The sequence below is a fragment of the Fundulus heteroclitus genome, unplaced genomic scaffold, assembly GCF_011125445.2.
Source record: "Fundulus heteroclitus isolate FHET01 unplaced genomic scaffold, MU-UCD_Fhet_4.1 scaffold_39, whole genome shotgun sequence".
NCBI classification, from domain to species: Eukaryota; Metazoa; Chordata; class Actinopteri; order Cyprinodontiformes; family Fundulidae; genus Fundulus; species Fundulus heteroclitus.
The window spans coordinates 522,202-543,518 of record NW_023396803.1 but is presented as its reverse complement, the minus strand read 5'-3'; the positions used below and the strand labels follow the sequence as shown (position 1 = coordinate 543,518).

Sequence of the window (21,317 nt, the reverse complement as noted above, 5' to 3'; positions counted from 1 at the left end):
ACGAGAGGGATCATATTTCTCCTGTTTTAGCTTCCCTTCATTGGCTTCCTGTTAAATCAAGAATACAATTTAAAATTCTTTTTCTAACGTATAAAGCCCTTAATAATCATGCTCCATCATATATCAGAGCTCTGATTACCCCGTATGTTCCTAACAGAGGACTTCGCTCTTAGACTGCAGGTCTGCTGGTGGTTCCTAGAGTCTCTAAAAGTAGAATGGAAGGCAGATCCTTTAGCTATCAGGCTCCTCTCCTGTGGAACCAACTCCCAGTTTTGGTCCGTGAGGCAGACACCCTGTCTACTTTTAAGACTAATCTTAAAACTTTCCTTTTTGAGAAAGCTTATAGTTAGAGTGGCTCATGTTACCCTGAGCTACCTCTATAGTGATGCTGCTATAGGCTTAGGCTACTGGAGGATGTCAGGGCCTATTTTTATCACTCTACTAATTTCTACTGTTCTCCAGTCTACTGTTCTCCAGATTTGCATTGTATTACATTGAAATGACTGTTGTCATTTCAGCTTTTAACTTTTTGCTTTCTCTCTTTTCTCTTTATAGTAGGTACATCCTGTCTGACGTTCTGTTAACTGTGACATCATCCAGAGAAGACAGATCACCGGCTATTACCATCTAATGTAGAACAGATTACTGGATCAATGTGTGCTTCTGTGCTTTTTTTGTCTGTCTTGTTGTGTCTCTGCTCTGTCATCTGTAACCCCCAGTTGGTCGAGGCAGATGACCATTCATACTGAGCCCGGTTCTGCTGGAGGTCTTTCCTTCCCGCTAATGGGTGGTTTTTCTTTCCACTGTTGCTTCATGCTCACTCAGTATGAGGGATTGCTGCAAAGCCATGGACAATGCAGACGACTCTCCCTGTGGCTCTACGCTTATCCAGGAGTGAATGCTGCTTGTCGGGACTTTGAAGCAATCAACTGGTTCCCTTATATAGGAAATTTTTGACCAATCTGTATAATATGATTGATTTTGACTTTGTAAAGTGCCTCGAGATGACATGTTTCATGAATTGGCGCTATATAAATAAAATTGAATTGAATTGAATAGATCCTTTAGCTATCAGGCTCCTCTCCTGTGGAACCATCTCCCAGTTTTGGTCTGTGAGGCAGACACCCTGCCTACTTTTAAGACTAATCTTAAAACTCTCCTTTTTGATAAAGCTTATAGTTAGAGTGGCTCATGTTACCCTGAGCTACCTCTATAGTTATGCTGCTACAGGCTTAGGCTACGGGAGGACATCAGGGTCTATTTTTCTCACTCTACTGAGTTCTAATGTTGTTCAAGTTTGCATTGCTTGTCATCATTTCAGCTTTTAACTTTTTTGTTCTCTCTCTTTTTCTTGAAGCCCTCTCTTTTTCTTCTTCATAGTAGGTACATCTGGTCTAGCGTTCTGTTATTTGTGACATCATCCAGGGAAGACGGATCACCCGCCATTACCATCTAATGTAGAACAGATTACTGGATCAATGTGTGCTTGTGTGATTGTTTGTCTCTCTTGTTGTGTCTCTGCTCTGTCTTCTCTAACCCCCAGTCGGTCAAGGCAGATGACCATTCATACTGAGCCCGGTTCTGCTGGAGGTTTTTCCTTCCCGCTAATGGGGAGTTTTTCTTTCCACTATCGCTTCATGCTTGCTCAGTATGAGGGATTGCTGCAAAGCCATGGACAATGCAGACGACTCTCCCTGTGGCTCTAAGCTTCTTCAGGAGTGAATGCTGCTTGTCAAGACTTTGATGCAATCAACGGGTTCCCTTATATAGGATTTATTTTTTGACCAATCTGTATAATCTGACCCAATCTGTATAATCTGATTGATTTTGATTTTGTAAAGTGCCTTGAGGTGACATGTTTCATTAATTGGCGTTATATAAATAGAATTTAATTGAATTATATTGGATTGAATATCTTTACTGTAAAAATAATCTATTAAATTAAGTAATCTGCATGCATTTGTGGATGAAAGCCTTCCTTTAATGAAACCCGTTTGTTCGGGGTGCATTATGAGAGGAGTGACTTTATCTAATCATTTTGCAGGGGCTTTACAGATTATTTTAATATACATGTTAATTAGGGATATGGGACGAAAGCTGGTAGGAAACATGGGATCTTTGCCTGGCTTAAGCAAGAGACTATTGGTAGCAGAATTCATATTAGCTGAGAATCTGCCATTCTCCTGAGTTTTCTACAACATTCTGTGGAACGTTGGTGCCAGAATATTCCAGAACACTTTATAAAACTGAATTTCGACTGCTGTTAGTAGTGAATCCAGGGTCATTGTTTGACTATCTGATATTGTAGGATATTTTCCGGATCACATATCAGTTAAATCTGTGACTGCAAATATAATTGTTTTTTTCTTTATTTAATTGTAGCTGATTAGCTAAGAAGCTTCCTGGCTTATTGCCGTGTTCAACATTTTCTATTCGAAGTCTTTGTATTTAACAATTATTTTGCTTTTCAATATATTCATTTAATTCTAATTTTACTTTACAAATTTTACCCAACTTTTCCTCTTCCTGTGAGGATTCTAGACACTTATTTTTTCCCTCTAATTCCTGAATCCTTTTGTTTTCAATCTTCTTTTTATGAAGATTATTTTACTTCTCATCACTGCATTCTCTGCCTCCCAGAGGACAGATGGTGATGTCCCTGGTAAATCATTGTACTCCAAGAACGAAGCAGACTCTTCTTTAAATATTTGATAAATTCATCTTTAAGGAGTGATGTATTAAGTCTCCAGCTTTTGTTTTGAGGGGTTATTTTTTATTTATTAGGGTTAAAGAAACAGGAGCATGATTACTAACAGTAATAAGATGTATTCCAGTATCTGAGATATCAGACAGCAGGGAAGAAGACATGTGGCAAAGGACATCAGGCCGGAATAGCACCCGGGTCAGGCGCATCAAGGACTGAATGCATCTGTACATGGGTCATGCTCACTACCTCTGCGCCATCAAAGCATGCCCAGTCTGAACTGGACCAAACTAGACAAGGGGCTTGAACTATTTAAGTTAAACAACTGGGTACGCTATCCTTGTACGGTTATTTTTTTCCTTGTGTGTCATTACATTTAAAAGAAACTGTGTTGTGACTTTGTTACATTGATGTTTAGGGTGATAAGCACTATTATATGTTTGCATCCTTGGTGTGGTTTCTGTGTTCCAAGGGTAAAACATATAAACAAATAAAAATCTTATGTCAGGAGAGAGACTTGACTGGCACCCCAGTCCTTGATTACATGAAACAATTACAAAGTTATCTATTTTGTGACTAATTTAATCAGCATGTCTGTGCTGTATAGACAAGATCTCTATACCAAGTGAAACAGTTATTAAATTAGAATAGAAAAATTAAGTATTTTCTCAGGGAGTTTGGCTGAAATCGAGTGTTTTGCAGATTCATGGACCTTTTTTCAGGTTTGCGGCTTTGAAATTGTTGGTATTCTATGCCATTAATAAACTCCACACAGACAAAGTTTCAGGATTAGACAAACAGCAAATCAGAATCTGTTTAATGGGTATAATTGTCTGTCTCCATTAATGATTTAAAGTGTTGATAAAACTAGACATTAGTAAAGATGGACATTTCACAAAATACCTTGCTCCAACAGGAATTAAACAAGACTCCGCTTGGGTCATGTGAATAACATTATCTGGCATTGGAACAATACAAACACAAAAACATCAGATTAAAGAGAATTGCTTGAAGCAGGTGTGGCTTCCTCTGTCAGTCGTCTGGTTCAGCAACACACTGCTCCACAATCTCTCTGAGGTTGGGGTTTTCCATGGCAGCTGCTATTCGCTCCTTATCATTGATCTGTTTGTTTACTGGAGACATAAACAGAAGGGTCTCATGCATTAATGTGCAACAGTGACAAAAAGGAGAAGCAACACCTATTTGCTGGAAAAAAAAGTACTTGCCCCTGCAGAGTTCTTCTGTTTTTGCTTTTTACTCTTACTTTTATTATTTAAACGCACCTTTGAGAGCACTTGTACAGAACACGCAGCATAATAAATATTTTGTATAATTAAATGTTTCAGATAATTAAACATGTTTGAATATCAAAGATAATGAGAGTAAATACAAAAGGCAGTTTTCAAGACTTTCTGCATGGAGTTTGCATGTTCTCTCTAAACATGCATGGGTTTTCTCCAATTACTACAGTTTATTCCCACAGTCCATAAACATGACTGGTTAATTGGCCTCTCTACACTGTTTGGTCTGTGTTTTTCTGCCGACCTGCCCAGGGTGTACCCCGTCCCTCGCCTAATGATCGCTGGAAACAGGCACCAGCTTCCCAATGACACTGCAAGGACAAGTGGGTATAGACAATGAATGGATTTACTTTATGATGGGAAAAAATATCTATCCAAACCAACCTGGCCCTACCAACCTTCTTAAACTCTTAACTGCCCCCCCCCCCCTCCAAAAAAAAAGCATTCCATACATGAAGTAGATGCAAGTGCTTGGTGTCTTTGTAAAGGTAACACTTTAAAAAAAAAAGTTTTTTGTGTTTTGTTACTGAGGTTGGAACAAATAAATTATGCATTTTTTCACCTTTTTCCCCACAGCTGCATGGAGGTACTGGCTGAAAAATGAAAGACCCAAAAGAGACAAGTCTTTTCTGTGACAAGTTCAAAATCAAATCATAATAAATTATTATTTCGGATCTGTTTTTCTGTGGGTGTGTCACACAGGTAAGAGAGAACATGAACGTGTGTATTATGTCAAAATGCATAATTTCAGCCTAATGAGTAAAAAACACATTCTTCAAATAAACTATGAAGTCCCATAACAAACTCACCACACGTGTGTGCACACATGCACATTATCCTCAGGACAGGATTTGATTTGAAAAAAGTAAACACGTACAAATCATGCTTATAAAACAGTATCTACTTATCAAGGATGACATTTGCTCCAACTAAAGAGTCAGGAGATATCGCAACTTATTTCTGAGAAGTAATCAGAAAAATGATTGTCCCTCCTGGTGACAAGCTCCTCCACTTCTATTATTTACCGGGTCTTCCTGGGAGCTTTTGGGACATTTACTGTTCAAAATGCACACTTCACACATGGAAAAGGTGTCAATCAAAGGAGGAGGGACTAGACCACCATCTTGAAACTAGAGTCCTTGAAATAGAAGTCTCCATTATGAACTAAAATGCTTAGAAATCAGAAATATGTTCAGATGGGACACCGGTGCCCCCTTGCCATTTACGTAAAGCTCTAACGTGTAAGATTTACACACTGGCGCATCATCTAGTGGTGTGCTGAGACGGTCCACTGAATGAATTACAAACGACCTTGCCATTAAACACGTAATTACTACAGAAGCCTCAGTGTATTTGATACCAAGCTACTGCTAATAGCCACATCATTGTGTGAGATGTTTTTTGGCGCTGTTGCAAAGTCTGCTTATTATAAGTGGCCGTGGGCTTGTTTTTTCTAAAAAGTAGTTTTTAAATTCTGTGAGTCACGGTTTTTTGGGCTTATTTCTGAACTTGACGTCGGCAATTTGGCATGAGTTAGAAAGAAACCCGCTCTTGCGCTACAGATAAGAGTGAACCGGTTGATATCACTCTGCCCCTCTGCGTTCACACATACTCACTGAGAGGGAGGCAAAACTAACAAACTGAGAGAGTAGTAGATGGACTACAGTGCTCTGTTTCTAACATAACACCAAAATAAACTTCACTGTTCTACTGAATTAATTTATCTGTCCAGCAGAAAGCCTGCAACCACCACATCCGTTTTTAATCCATGCTCCCTCACAAATTGTTTCCACCTGGTATTAACAGCTATGCCAATAGACTTTAATTTTCTCCCGGTTATTACTTATTTTAATTCAATTCAATTAAATTTTATTTATATAGCGCCAAATCACGGTACATGTCATCTCAAGGCACTTTACAAAATCAAGTTCAATCATATTATACACATTGGGTCAGATTATACAGATTGGTCAAAAATGTCCTATATAAGGAAACCAGTTGACTGCTTCAAAGTCCCGACAAGCAGCATTCACTCCTGGGGAACCGTAGAGCCACAGGGAGAGTCGTCTGCATTGTACATGGCTTTGCTGCAATCCCTCATACTGAGCAAGCATGAAGCAACAGTGGGAAGAAAAACTCCCCATTAACGGGAAGGAAGACCTCCGGCAGAACCGGGCTCAGTATGAACGGTCATCTGCCTCGACCGACTGGGGTTACAGAAGACAGAGCAGAGACACAACAAGAGAGACAAAAAAGCACAGAAGCACACATTGATCTAGTAATCTGTTCTACATTAGATGGTAGTAGCGGGTGAGCCGTCTTCTCTGGATGATGTCACAGTTAACAGAACGCCAGACCAGGTGTACCTACTATGAAGAAAAAGAGAGAGAGCAAAAAGTTAAAAGCTGAAATGACGACAGTCATTTCAATGTAAAACAATGCAAAACTGGAGAACAGTAGACTGAAGAACAGTAGAAATCAGTAGAGTGAGAAAATTAGAACCTGATGTCCTCCAGCAGCCTAGGCCTATCACAGCACAACTATAGAGATAGCTCAGGGTAACATGAGCCACTCTAACTATAAGCTTTCTCAAAAAGGAAAGTTTTAAGATTAGTCTTAAAAATACATAGGGTGTCTGCCTCACAGACCAAAACTGGGAGTTGGTTCCACAGGAGAGGAGCCTGATAGCTAAAGGATCTGCCTCCCATTCTACTTTTAGAGACTCTAGGAACCACCAGCAGACCTGCAGTCTGAGAGCGAAGTGCTCTGTTAGGAACATACGGGGTAATCAGAGCTCTGATATATGATGGAGCTTGATTATTAAGGGCTTTATAAGTTAGAAGAAGAATTTTAAATTCTATTCTTGATTTAACAGGAAGCCAATGAAGGGAAGCTAAAATTGGAGAAATATGATCCCTCTCGTTGATTTTCATCAGAACTCTTGCCGCAGCATTTTGGATCAGCTGAAGACTTCGAACTGCATTTTGTGGACTTCCTGATAGTAAAGAATTACAATAGTCCAGCCTTAAAGTAACAAATGCATGGACTAGTTTTTCAGCATCACCCCTGGGCAGAATGTTTCTAATTTTGGCGATATTCCGGAGGTGAAAAAAGGAAACTCTGGAAACCTGTTTAATATGGGATTTAAATGACATGTCTTGGTCGAAAACAACACCAAGATTTTTAACTTTATTACCAGAGGCCAAGTTAATGCCATCCAGATTAAGTGATTGATTAAGAACTTTATTTTTTGAAGACTCTGGCCCAAAGATTACAACTTCTGTCTTGTCAGAATTTAAATGCAGGAAATTTAAAGTCATCCAGCTTTTGATGTCATCAAGACATGACTGCAGTCGAAGTAAATGATTGGATTCATCAGGATTTATGGATAAATATAGCTGAGTGTCATCAGCATAACAGTGGAAATTAATCCCATGCTGTCTGATAATTTTGCCAATCGGAAGCATATATATAGTAAATAGAATTGGTCCAAGGACTAAACCCTGTGGTATTTCACAAGTGACTCTAGAGTTTGAGGAAGATTTATTATTAACATGAACAAACTGGAATCTGTCCGACAGATAAGATTTAAACCAGCCTAATGCTTTTCCCTTAATCCCTACAGTATGCTCAAGTCTTTGTAGAATATTGTGATCAACTGTATCAAATGCAGCACTGAGATCTAACAGGACAAGTATAGACACAAGTCCATTATCTGAGGCCATGAGAATATCATTGGTGACCTTCACCAGAGCTGTTTCAGTGCTATGATGAGCTCTAAAGCCTGACTGAAACTCCTCAAGTAGGTCATTACTTTGTAAATGTTCACATAGTTGATTAGCAACTACTTTCTCAAGAATTTTAGATAAGAAAAGAAGATTAGATATAGGTCTGTAATTTACTAACTCATCTTGATCAAAAGATGGTTTCTTAAGTAAAGGTTTAATAACAGCTATTTTAAAAGCCTGTGGTACATATCCATTTACCAAGGATAGATTAATCATGTCTAAAATAGGACCACTGATCAGAGGGAATACCAGAAGCCTCAGTGTATTTGATTTTACTTTTCATGGTTACTTATTCCTCCCTCTTACTGGGCAAAGGGTATGGATGGTCCACTATTTCAACAGAAAACGGCAAATATGGTCGTCTTTGTTTGCTTTCTACTTTTCCTCTACTGACAGCACGTCCTTATATAGAAGACAGATAGGTAAAACATGTATGGCTAACAAGTTTGTCCCCTTTCAGTAAATCGGAAATAGCGACGCAACATGCCGTCTCCCAGTGGGTGCAAGTGCACCGCTACATATGTATTTATACACTACTAATTCTAAGCTATAAGAACCCTTTCATTTTTGATGTGATATTAGACTTTGGCAGATTATGTATAAACGTAATCCTTGAGTTTTGATAATTAAAAGCCAAATTTGCTAAACACTCCCTTTAAAACACAGTGGCAAATGGAAAATGGAAGAGTAGAAACATATTGTTTTTATACCACTACTAAATTGTAACAAAATGTAGTTTTAAGATGTTTTCAGGTGAGAAAGTAGACCTCAAAACACAATCTATGCAGTCAGTCTATCAACAATATTTTTAAATGTGCTCTGGTATATTCAGAATAGGACAGCTCCACTGAGATGTCACGCTACCTTATCAGAAAATAAAGCCAAAGCTTTTTAAAATGTCCGCAGGCCTAATTAGGTTCCGGATAACATTCATTTTTCCAAGACACGCGACTATGTCCGTCCGTCCCTCTTCTTCCGCTTATCCGGGGTCAGGTCGCGGGGGTAGCAGCTTCAGTAGGGAGGCCTGGACGTCCCTCTCCCCGGCCACTTGGGCCAGCTCCTCAGGAGGAATCCCAAGGCGTTCCCAGGCCAGCCGGGAGACATAGTCCCTCCAGCGTGTCCTGGGTCTTCCCCTGGGCCTCCTCCCGGTGGGACGTGCCCGGAACACCTGACCAGGGAGGCGTCCAGGAGGCATCCTGACCAGATGCCCGAGCCACCTCAACTGGCTCCTCTCGACGTGGAGGAGCAGCGGCTCTACTCTGAGTCCTCCCCGGATGACTGAGCTCCTCACCCTATCTCTAAGGGTGAGCCCAGACACACTACGGAAAAAACTAATTTCAGCCGCTTGTATCCGGGATCTCGTTCTTTCGGTTACGACCCAAAGCTTGTGACCATAGATGAGGGTAGGAACGTAGATCGACCGGTAAATCGAGAGCTTCGCCTTTTGGCTCAGCTCTCTCTTCACCACAACAGATCGGTACAGCGCCCGCTTCACAGCAGACGCTGCACCAATCCGCCTGTCGATCTCCCGCTCCATCTTCCCCTCATTCGTGAACAAGACCCCAAGATACTTGAACTCCTCCACTAGGGGCAGCACATCCTCCCCAACCCGGAGAAGGCACTCTACCCTTTTCCTGTTCAAGACCATGGTCTCGGATTTGGAGGCACTGATCTTTATCCCGGCCGCTTCGCACTCGGCTGCGAACCGCTCCAGTGAGAGCTGTAGATCACACCCTGATGAAGCCAATAGGACCACGTCATCCGCAAATAGAGACGCAATCCTAAGGCCACCATAACGGATCCCCTCAACACCTTGGCTGCACCTAGAAATTCTGTCCATAAAAGTTATGAACAGAATCGGTGACAATGGGCAACCTTGGCGGAGTCCAACTCTCACCGGAAACGAGTCCGACTTACTGGCGGCAATGCGGAGCAGACAGCCCTTATTAAAGGGTCCGGTACTCCATACTCCCGGAGTACCCCCCACAGGATCCCTCGGGGGACACGGTCGAATGCCTTCTCCAGATCCACAAAGCACATGTAGACTGGTTGGGCAAACTCCCATGCCCCCTCCAGAATCCTGCTGAGGGTATAGAGCTGGTCCAGTGTTCCACGGCCAGGACGAAAACCACACTGCTCTTCCTGAATCCAAGATTCGACTATCAGACGGACCCTACTTTCCAGAACACCTGAATAGACCTTACCAGGGAGGCTTAAGAGTGTGATTCCTCTGTAGATGGAACACACCTTCCGGTCCCCCTTTTTAAATAGGGGAACCACCACCCCAGTCTGCCAATCCAGGGGAACTGCCCCCGATGTCCACACAATGTTGCAGAGCCACGTTAACCAACACAGCCCCACAACATCCAGAGCCTTAAGGTACTCAGGGCGAATCTCATCCACCCCCGGGGCCTTGCCACCGAGGAGCTTTTTAACAACCTCGGCAACCTCAGCACCAGAGATGGGAGAAGCCGACCCAGAGTCCTCAGGCTCTGCTTCCGCAATGGAAGACGTGTTGGTGGGATTAAGGAGGTCTTCGAAGTATTCCGCCCACCGAAACACGACGTCCCGAGTCGAGGTCATCAGCACACCACCCCCACTGTAAACAGTGTTGGTACTGCACTGCTTCCCCCTCCTGAGACACCGGATAGTGGACCAGAATCGCTTCGAAGCTGTACGGAAGTCTTTCTCCATGGCCTCTCCGAACTCTTCCCACGCCCGAGTTTTTGCCTCGGCTTGCTTCGATTGCCGGTACACATCAGCTGCTCCCGGAGTCCCACAGGCCAAAAAAGCCCGATAGGACTCCTTCTTCAGCTTGACGGCTTCCCTCACCGCTGGTGTCCACCAGCGGGTTCGAGGGTTGCAGCCACAGCTCCGACTAGCCGCCTGAACAATAGAGGCGTGGAACATGTTCCATTCAGACTCAATGTCCCCCGCCTCCCCAGGGGCGTGTTTAAAGTTCTCCCGGAGGTGGGAGTTAAAGCTCCGCCTCACAGGGGACTCTGCCAGACGTTCCCAGCAAACCCTTACAGTACGTTTGGGCCTGCCCGGTCGGACCGGCTTCCTCCCCCGCCATCGGAGCCAACTCACCACCAGGTAGTGGTCGGTGGAGAGATTCGCCCCTCTCTTCACCCGAGTGTCCAAGACATGCGGCCGCAGATCAGATAAAACGACAACAAAGTCGATCATTGAACTGCGACCTAGGGTGTCCTGGTGCCAAGAGCACATATGGACACCTTTATGCTTGAACATGGTGTTTGTGATGGACAATCTATGACGAGCACAGAAGTCCAACAACAAAACACCACTCGAGTTCAGATCAGGTGGGTCATTCCTCCCAACCACGCCCCTCCAGGTCCCACTGTCATTGCCCACGTGAGCGTTGAAGTCCCCCAGCAAAACGAGGGAGTCCCCAGGAGGGGCAATCTCCGGTACCCCTTCCAAGGACTCCAAAAAGGGTGGGTAATCTGAACTGCTGTTTGGCGCATAAGCGCAAGCAACAGTCAGAACCCGTCCTCCCACATGAATGCGGAGGGAGGCCACCCTCTCGTTCACCGGGGAAAACCCCAACGTGCAGGCACCGAGATGGGGGGCCTCTCACCATAGGCAACTCCAGAGTGGAAGAATGTCCAGCCCCTCTCAAGGAGACTGGTTCCAGAGCCAGAGCGGTGCATCGAGGTGAGTCCGACTATCTCTAGTCGGAACCTCTCAACCTCGCGCACAAGCTCAGGCTCCTTCCCCACCACTGCAGAAGCTGACACGCGACTATGGTTCATTTCAAACATAAGGTGCTACAATCATTAACCGCATTAGGGTACATTACGTGATCCGGAATGTATAAACAACACCTTCCGAGATTTCTACAAATCTTTATACACATCACAGATAAATACATCAGATAATCACATCAAGCAATTTCTGGATAAAACAACACTTCCTAAATTATCAGATAGTCAAAGAATGTCCCTGGATTCACCGCTGACAACAGTAGAAATTCAGGAAGCTCTAAAAAGCATGCCGAATAAAAAAGCTACTACTACCTACTGAGTTTTATAAAGAGTTCTGGAATATTCTGGCACCAACGTTCCACAGAATGTTACAGGAAACTCAGGAAAATGGCAGATTTCCAGCTAACATGAATTCTGCTACCATCAGTCTTCTGCTTAAACCAGGCAAAGATCCTATGTTTCCCACCAGCTATCGTCCCATATCCTTAAATAATGTGGATATTAAAATAATCTGTAAGGCTTTTGCAAAATGATTAGATAAAGTCACTCCTCTCATAATCCACCCTGATCAAACTGGTTTCATCAGAGGAAGGCGGTCATTCACAAACACACGCAGATTACTTAATTTAATAGATTATTCCTACAGTAAAAAAATATTAAAACCAACATATTGTCTCTAGATGGAGAAAAAGCATTTGATAGAGTAAACTGGATTTTTTTATTCGCTACTCTACATAAATTTGGTTTTGGCAATTTTTTTATAAATTGGTTAAAAAATGTATATAGCTTCCAAACAGCCTGTGCCAGGACAAATAATCAATCATCTTCCAGCTTTTGTCTCCAGAGGGGCACTAGGCAAGGATGCCCGCTTTCCCCTCACTTTTTGCCATTTTTATCGAACCTCTAGCAGCAACAATTAGACAAACTAGTGTTGTTAAAGGTATAAAATGCATGAAAATACAGCATAAAATTAGTCTTTATGCTGATGATGTATTACTCTATCTCCAGCACTTCCCTCTCTCAAGTATTTAGATTGTTAGAATCTTTCTCAAAAGTCTCAGATTACTCTATAAATTGGTCTAAATATACTGTACTGCCAATTAATTACTCTTTTCAGAACCCCCTAGATTTACAACTGCAATCAGGAAACATTAAATATCTGGGTATTACTGTGTCGTCTAAACTAGCGGATTTACCCAAAATTGAACCACACCCCACTTTTACAAAAGATAGAAGAGGACCTTGAAAGATGGAAATCGCTTCTAATTTCACTTATGGGTAGGGTAGCTTCAATTAAAATGATGGTTTTACCTAAAATTAATTAATTATTTTCAATGATCCCTAATAAACCACCATTTGACTCTTCCATCTCTAAATTTCTTTGGAAAGATAAACCCCCTCGTATCAGCTTAAAGCCACTACAGAAGACTAAAGATAAAGGGGGACTAGATCTGCCAAACTTCCATAACTACTAATTAACAAATAGGCTACAATATATCTCTAAACGGATAAAAAATAATCCCTTAGACAAGCTCTGGATAGACAGAACAGAAAAATATGCTATTATATCATGATTTCAGATTTGCCGTTTATTAGCTCAAATATAAAACGGCATACATGCTTTAAAAATATTAACATCAGCTCTTCTCTGACAGCATGGTGGGAGTTTCTTAAAATGGCGAAGTCATCACTTATCCCATGCAGTCGTACACCCATCTGGAATAATCCTGACATCCTACAAAAGAATAATATGATAAACTTTCTGTACTGGAAAAATAAAGGTATTGAATACCTGGAACATGTATTTGACGGAACCGAGTTTATCACTTTTGCAAGATTAAATATGCAATATGGCATAAGTAAAAATAAATTCTTAGAATATGAACAAATGAAATCTATAATTAGAAATAAATTGAAGCATATTAGAGTGGTTTACAAATTCCAGCTAATATCATAGTTTTCTAGAGTTAAACCCCTCAAAACTACTGTCTAAATTATACAGGACACTTACCAAACTAGATGATTCAATATCTCTTCCTATTATGAAATGGGAAGAGGAATTATCAGTCAGCTTTGAACAAAACATCTGGGCTCAAATATGTCTAAGAACTTTCAAAATTACTAGAAACCCCAATTTACAACTAATACAATACAAAATCCTTCACTGAGTACACTATATAGGTCAAAGATTTTTCAAGATAGGTTTTGCACAATCTAATATCTGTCCACAGTGCACAGGCAATCATCCGGATAATTATATTCATACGTTATGGCTATGCACTCCTGTTCAGAGGTTCTGGGCACAGATATGCAAGGACTTATCAAAGTGCCTGAGTTGTAAAATCTCACCTTCCCCATCAGTTTTCTTGCTGGGTAACTTTGAGGAAAGCTCTCTGGATAAAAAAAATAGCTTGCATGGCTTTCACTGCCTTATGCATCGCAAATAAAACTATCCTCATGAATTGGAAAAGTAATGAAAATCTCAGTATCAATCAGTATAGAGATCTTTTGTTGGATCATATTGATCTTGAGACAGCATCCGCATCAGATCAATCTCTCTGGGCTCCTTTGATCGGCTCCATCACTTAGTGGAATGTGGGGCTGTGGGATGCGTCCTGCAGGGTTGCGGGGGGTCCCTTAGTCTTGGGGCTCTGGGGGGCGCTCGGAGTGGGGCGCCTGGGGGGGTCTGACCCCGGGGTCTGTTGCCCCCATCTGGGTGGGGCTTGGGAGGCCTTGGAGCGGCCTACAGCAGCCACTTGCGGTGCTCTTGGGGGGTTCCGCGGTGACGGACGTGGGTTACTGACCTGGTAGCTGTGCTGCCGCTGGGTGGGTCCGCGGGTCTGGAATCCCTGGGGTGGGTCGCCCTCGGGCGGGTGCCCCTGCAAGGCCTCGGGGGTTCAGGTTCTGTGGGGTATGCCGCTTGGGATCTGGGCCGGTGTACACCCAGGTGTCTGGCCCTACTGGGTCCTCTGGTGTGCTGGGGGGCCTCGGGACCTGTTGAGCTGTTAGGGGGGCATGGACATTAACATCTCATGGCAGATACTCTCCCCTTTATGGGCTGGCGCTCTGCTAGTGGGGGGAGGGGAAGGAGGGGGAGTGGGGACTAACCCAGCCTGGATGTCTATTGTTGTACTGTATGTATGGTAAGTTGTTTGAATGTTAGTGTAATGTTACATCTTCGGGGGGGTGGGGGATGTTTGAAGGGCTCTGTGTTTGGCCCCCTGTCTTGGGCCTGGTCCATACTGTGTCCCGGTGCGGGTTTCATCTGGGAAAAGAGGTTTTGCATGGTTCGTGCGGGCTGGCCAACCAGAGGTTTCTTTGTTGTTGTTGTTTTTTTTGTTTACCTCAGGGACAGCCAAGAGGTTTGGTGGGTGGGTTGGAGGTGTTGGTCCTGGTGGGTGATTGGTTCACGGGCCCTGCCGCCTGTCCCTGGCCCCCGGGCTATCTATCAATCAATCAATCAATCTTTGTCAACTACAAATTGCATTTGTAATTGAAATTTCAGTTCCAGTACAACTGTCCATCACATACATAAACATTTTGGGGGGAACAATTCACTGAGGCCTTGCGTTGCCAAGGAACGCAGCCAGACGGCCGCTGCAATTTCTGCGCATCCGTTAGGCGCATCCCTCCAAACTGCCCCAGACCCCGCTTTCCACGGTGCCTACAGCGTGGGGGCTGGCTCCCTGGGAGTGTAGTAGGCTCCCCAGTCCTTTTCTCCCAATCCCCGAACTCCTCCCTCTGCCTGCTCAATCACGCTGCCACACATGTAGGACTTTGGGGAGGGGGGCGTTACTGTGGGGTCCCACTTTCTGATGACGTCCCTCACCTGAATTTTATTATGCATTTTAGACACTTTCAGTCGCAACATTTTCACCACGCACATATATGTAGGGCATTGTCTGGGGGGGCTGGAGGGTAAAGACATCTGGGGGGAGGCTTATTGTGTGGGCCTTACCTCAGATGGCTCCCTCCAGCCCCTCTCGCATTTAGACATTGAGGGTTCTGGGTAGTTGCTTGGAGGGGGTGCGCTGGCACCAGCTACCTTCCGGAGGGGGGGGTCGACTGTGCCGGGCACCCCCTTTGGTACTCGCAGTTTTAAACACAGTGGAGAACAATATGCAACAACACAACATTTGAGCGGGCATAGGGAGGATCAGGGTCTTTCTCACACCCCCGTTCTCCGGTTGCCACCTGGAGTCTGATGCCTGGAGGAGGAGCGGTCCACCGGATCCGGGGTCTTGGCGGAGGGTTATTGTGGGGCCCCGGTGACTTGTCGGGACTGGGGCTGGCGCTTCTTCTCTCCCCAAAAAGGGGTGGGGGGAGGGGTTGCTAGGATATGGAGGGGGAGGGAGTGGGCCTGTTAGGTATTTGGGAGGGGGGATTCTGGTTGGGTGGCCTGCACGGGTTGTGCTGGGCCCCGTCCCTGGGAGGTCTGTGCTGGGGGTTGTCACTGAAGCAGGTAGGTCGGATTGTGGTGGTGACGCGGGCCCCCCCATCTGGAGTTCACGGATGACCTACTGGGTCCGGGGGCCTGGTACCCCTTTGGGTACTTCAACTACAGGCATGTCTTGATGACATCAAAAGCTGGATGACTTTAAATTTTCTGCATTTAAATTCTGACAAGACAGAAGTTGTAATCTTTGGACCAGAGTCCTTAAAAAATAAAGTTCTTAATCACTTAATCTGGATGGCATTAACTTGGCGTCTGGTAATAAAGTAAAAAATCTTGGTGTTATTTTTGACCAAGACATGTCATTTAAATCCCATATTAAACAGGTTTCCAGAGTTTCCTTTTTACACCTCCGAAATATTGCCAAACTTAGAAACATTCTGTCCAGGAGCGATGCTGAAAAACTAGTCCATGCATTTGTTACTTCAAGGCTGGACTATTGTAATTCTTTACTATCAGGAAGTCCACAAAATGCAGTTCAAAGTCTTCAGCTGATCCAAAATGCTGCAGCAAGAGTTCTGATGAAAGTCAACACAAGGGATCATGTTTCTCCAATTTTAGCTTCCCTTCATTGGCTTCCTGTTAAAATCAATAATACAATTTAAAATTCTTTTTCTAACATATAAAGCCCTTAATAATCAAGCTCCATTATATATCAGGGCTCTGATTACCCCGTATGTTCCTAACAGAGCACTTCGCTCTGCAGGTCTTCTGATGGTTCCTAGAGTCTCTAAAACTAGAATGGGAGGCAGATCCTTTAGCTATCAGGCTCCTCTCCTGTGGAACCAACTCCCAGTTTTGGTCCGTGAGGCAGACACCCTGTCTACTTTTAAGACTAATCTTAAAACTTTCCTTTTTGACAAAGCTTATAACTAGAGTGGCTTATGTTGCCCTGACCTACCTATGGGGATGTGCTTCTATGGGCTTAGGCTACTGGAGGACATAAGGATCTATTTTTCTCACTAACGAGTTCTACTGTTCTTCAATTATGCATTGCTTGTCATCATTTATGCTTATAACTTTTTGTTCTCTTTTTTTTTCTTCATAGTAGGTACATCTGATCTGGCGTTCTGTTATCTGAGACATCATCCAGAGAAGACAGCTCACCCGCTATCATCATCTAATATAGAACAGATTACTGGATCAATGTTTGCTTCTGTGCTTGTTTGTCTCTCTTGTTGTGTCTCTGCTCTATCTTCTGTAACCCCCAGTCGGTCGAGGCAGATGACCGTTCATACTGAGCCCGGTTCTGCTGGAGGTTTTTCCTTCCCGCTAATGGGTGGCTTTTCTTTCCACTGTCGCTTAATGCTTGCTCAGTATGAGGGATTGCTGCAAAGCCATGGACAATGCAGACGACTCTCCCTGTAGCTGTACGCTTCTCCAGGAGTGGATGCTGCTTGTCGGGACTTTGAAGCAGTCAACAGGTTCACTTGTATAGGAAATTTTTATCCAATCTGCATAATATGATTGATTTTGACTTTGTAAAGTGCCTCGAGATGACATGCTTCATGAATTGGCGCTATATAAATAAAATTGAATTGAACTGAAAATTGAAAGGGCATGGATAACTAAGTACCTGAACATGAAGATGCATTTTTTTTCTGAAAGGTTTTATTTTAAGTAATTCAGGTATTTGTGTTCCAACTTCTTCCTTAGTATAATAAATATATTCTTCTTTCAAGCAACTTATTGGCATGTACGTGCATTCATAGTTAAGAAGGTCACTTGGTACAACTGCAGGGCAAAGGACTGATGCTCCACCTCTGGCTTAGGAAAATGTTCAGAATGTTTAGACACCTTAGAACGTTGTCTAAGGTGTCAGGGACACTTAGGGTCATTGCTGAGCTGCTGGTCACTAGGGGTGGGTATTACCAGAGAAGTCACAATTTGATTCGAATCACGATTCACATGCCACGATCCGATTCTATCACGATGCATCACGATACTTCAATTATTGCGATGTATCGCGATGCATTGTGATATTTTCACTGAACACTGTTAGAAATAAATACAGCCATTACCTGTGGCTGACTGGCTGTGTATGATCTGGATAGTGTCTTCAATTGATACATAACTGAAAGCAACTGAATTCATACATAGCTGTATTTATTGAAACGACTTTTGGAGGTATTGCCATGAAAACAAATATTACTGTTACTGGAGTGGACACACTGACAAAAAGTGTTTAGGATTTATAAAAGTTAAAATATCAAAATAAGGATTATCAGTGCCGTTTACATGGCCTCAGTGGTCCTTTAAACCAGTGAAGTTGTATTCCACTTGTTTTTTGGCTGATGTTCGGCAACCTTTCATGCAATTTTATTTATACATTTTTTTAAATTAATAATTGATACTTGGCATCAAGAATCGATGCAGTAGATTATGATTATTATTTTGCACACTCCTACTGGTCACATTGTTTATAGTCTGTGATAATCCTGATGCCTCTCCACATGTTGTGTGGGTTGTTGCTGCTGAATTGGTCCACGATGCCCGGCTTGAATCTATGCTTTACCTTTTTGGTGTCTTTTTTAAATTCACTTCTAACCCATGCTATGGGCTAGTCTGTCCCCTGAAAAGAATGCTGCATCCTGGGCCTTCAGCAGGGAACACACTTTGCTGTCTACCCATGGTTTCTGGTTAGGAAATACTGGTTGTTTTTTGTGGCTAGGACAATGTCAGTGCAGAATTGAATATAGGACACCAAAGATTATGTGTAATCATCTAAAGCAGCAGCCCGCCCCCCAGCCTGATGCAGTGTCTGCCACAGCATGTTTTTCACCTGCGCCGGAAGTCCCCTCCTTGGTGTATGCTGCACTTGGCTTCTGTTCGGTTTGTGTTATCCGTTGCAGTTCGGGCGAAATAATGTCCAGTTTCTGTAGTTTTCTGCTGTTTTGAGGTTTAACCTCAGCTCAAGTAGGTTTTCTTTCCCATACTGGATTAGAGCTTGGAGATGTGATAACAAACAAAAACAAAAAGGACAAACAGATGGCTTCATCGCTCAGGAAGCAGCCAGCTGTTTGTCCTTTTTTGTGTTTGTCTAACCAGCAGCTCATGCTGGTTAGAGATTGCACTGACTATCCAAAAAAATAATAAAATAGCACAAGACTTGACACAAAAAATAAAATAAAAGTTATCTTATATTACCTAAATGCATTATAAGGATCAATAGATTCAGTACACCAGTACATACTTACTTTTTTTAAGGTGGGTGCAGACAGAACAAAATAAATGTATGGAGTGGGGCAAACTTAACATATTTGCAAGTAATCTTAAATTCAGTGTGGTAAAACTTACTGTCTTCTTCGATAGAATGGGTTCCTTCTGAAATGTAAATTTCCAACTAAAGAGAAAAAAAAGACAAATAAACTACTGCATGTTTTTGTATTAAGGCTGAAACAAACCAAACCATCCGATCTGTCCGACCTGACAATCAGATTTGTAGTGATTTTTTTCCCCCTTCCCTATTGACTGAGTAAATGGACCACCGGATTTGGGAGATTGAGTACTCTTACGAAAGTCACAAATTCCAGAAGCTCCGCCAGCATAAACAAGCTTGGCAGTAAACATAAAGCTGCAGTGGCTGCTCAAAGAAGATCACCGTTTAATTTTCTTATCTGCTTGCTGTACTTCTGAGCTCCTACCACAGGTAAGGTACGCAGTTTATTGAAATATTTTATCGATTGTTTATTGAGCTGTGTGTATTCGTGGACAGACCTACATTGGAACGAACCATGCGAAATTTTCCCCCAAAGCGGACAGGTTCTATTTTGCCAAAGTGTCTCTCTTCCTGTCTGCCAAATGGATTTCCTGTCAAAATGGTGCGTAGCTTAACTCAAAACAGAGCTACGCACTACAGCTGCAGAAGACCGCAAGCTGGTCTCCCTCGCCCCATTCACTTCAACCAGATCTAATTGATTTTCCTTTGGATCGAATGGTTTAGTGTGTTGCAGCCTTTACTTCTTCAGCTCTTTTTCTGAGAATGCTAGATTGGAGTACATACTTGGAAGGTGGTTAAGTAAATGAAACCAGAAATATAAAATACATAAAACAACAAAGGGTTTTAGTGACTTAAAATTGTGTACTATAAAAACAAATGCTGGTCAGAAGACAAGGGAAACATGAATGGGCTGTTGTGAGGCCTAATTGGCTCATGGCCTTGTTACACTCACCTTGTGTTTAAAGGGCAAGCACCGCTGCAGTTTAACTTGTATGCACAGACCTGCAGACATAACACAGCTTTATCAGACTCAGGTTATAAATCTATTGCTGCAAAATAGGAAATATGTTAAATATCAAAATTCCAAAATGTGTGGGATGAATAGGTATGCAGACCCACTGTTCTGATAATCCTAAATAAAATTCATCAGAAATTTTAAATTCAATGTGTTCTGGGTATAATTTAAAACTCAATATAAATACAGCTGTTTCGTGAAGGCCTCAGATGTTTTTAAAGAAACACCCAACAAAAATGAAGGCAAGGTGATGTAATCTCATCAATTTCATGATGAGATTGATGAGACTGTTGATGTAATATCATCAATCTCATGAGATTACATCAGCAGTCTCATCATGATTCAGGTGATCAAGTACTCCACTCACACCAAGCAACAGTTTCTAATGACCCAGGACAATGACGGGTGTGTCATTGATTTTCATCTGATCTAGAATGCGCCTAGGAAGATGGCCCTCCATGTCCTTAAAAACAGCAGTTCACCAACTACAGGTTGCTCAAGTAAAAGCCACCAGAATTGACGGACTCCTGGATAGGTGTCGAAGCGTTTTCAGAAAAAACTGAACGAAAGTTCGATTGCCTTTGATTTAACTTTAACACTTTGTTGAGTGGTAAAGTTGTGAGGAAAACTGCAGAACTTTAGGTTAAGGAATTAACCCCGGTTCTCTGAAACATGAGTGAGGTATCTCACTATGGGACACGACCCCAGCGCTGTCCCCCAGAAGCTCTATTACACTACGCCAGTCCTGACTGGCCAGCAAAAGTGACGTCGGCTCCAGGAGGAGGTGCTTCCTCCCTCTATAAAAGCTGACGTCATGCAAGCGATCTTCAGTCTTATAAGCACACCTCTTCCTCGCTCCAGGCAAGGAGGGTGATCTGGTGAGATACCTCACTCATGTTTCAGAGAACCGGGGTTAATTCCTTAACCTAAAGTTCTCTTTCAACATTCGTTTCGGTATCTCACTATGGGATATGGCGACTCCCGTATTGCCAGATAAGCTTACTCGAAGACCAAAAGATGCATGCTGCAGTCATTTAAATGTGAATCCCACACCCAGAACCGCGTGAGCCAGAGTTGGTGCTGTGACATCCAGTCTATAGAACCTAGT

The 21,317-nt window shown here is 42.9% G+C and overlaps 1 protein-coding gene across 1 annotated transcript in view; it reads right to left on the bottom strand.

Annotated features, from left to right (window-relative positions):
• Window positions 1-3,485: 3,485 nt before the first annotated feature.
• Window positions 3,486-21,317, bottom strand: part of ciao2a (cytosolic iron-sulfur assembly component 2A) — a 41,253-nt gene continuing 23,421 nt past the window's right edge. The window contains exons 3-5 of the mRNA XM_036130854.1: window positions 20,147-20,196; window positions 19,272-19,317; window positions 3,486-3,837 (exon numbers count right to left, since the gene is read on the bottom strand). Of these exons, the coding sequence (XP_035986747.1) occupies window positions 3,737-3,837; window positions 19,272-19,317; window positions 20,147-20,196 (197 nt within the window). The 3' untranslated portion in view covers window positions 3,486-3,736. The remainder of the gene's footprint in view (window positions 3,838-19,271; window positions 19,318-20,146; window positions 20,197-21,317) is intronic.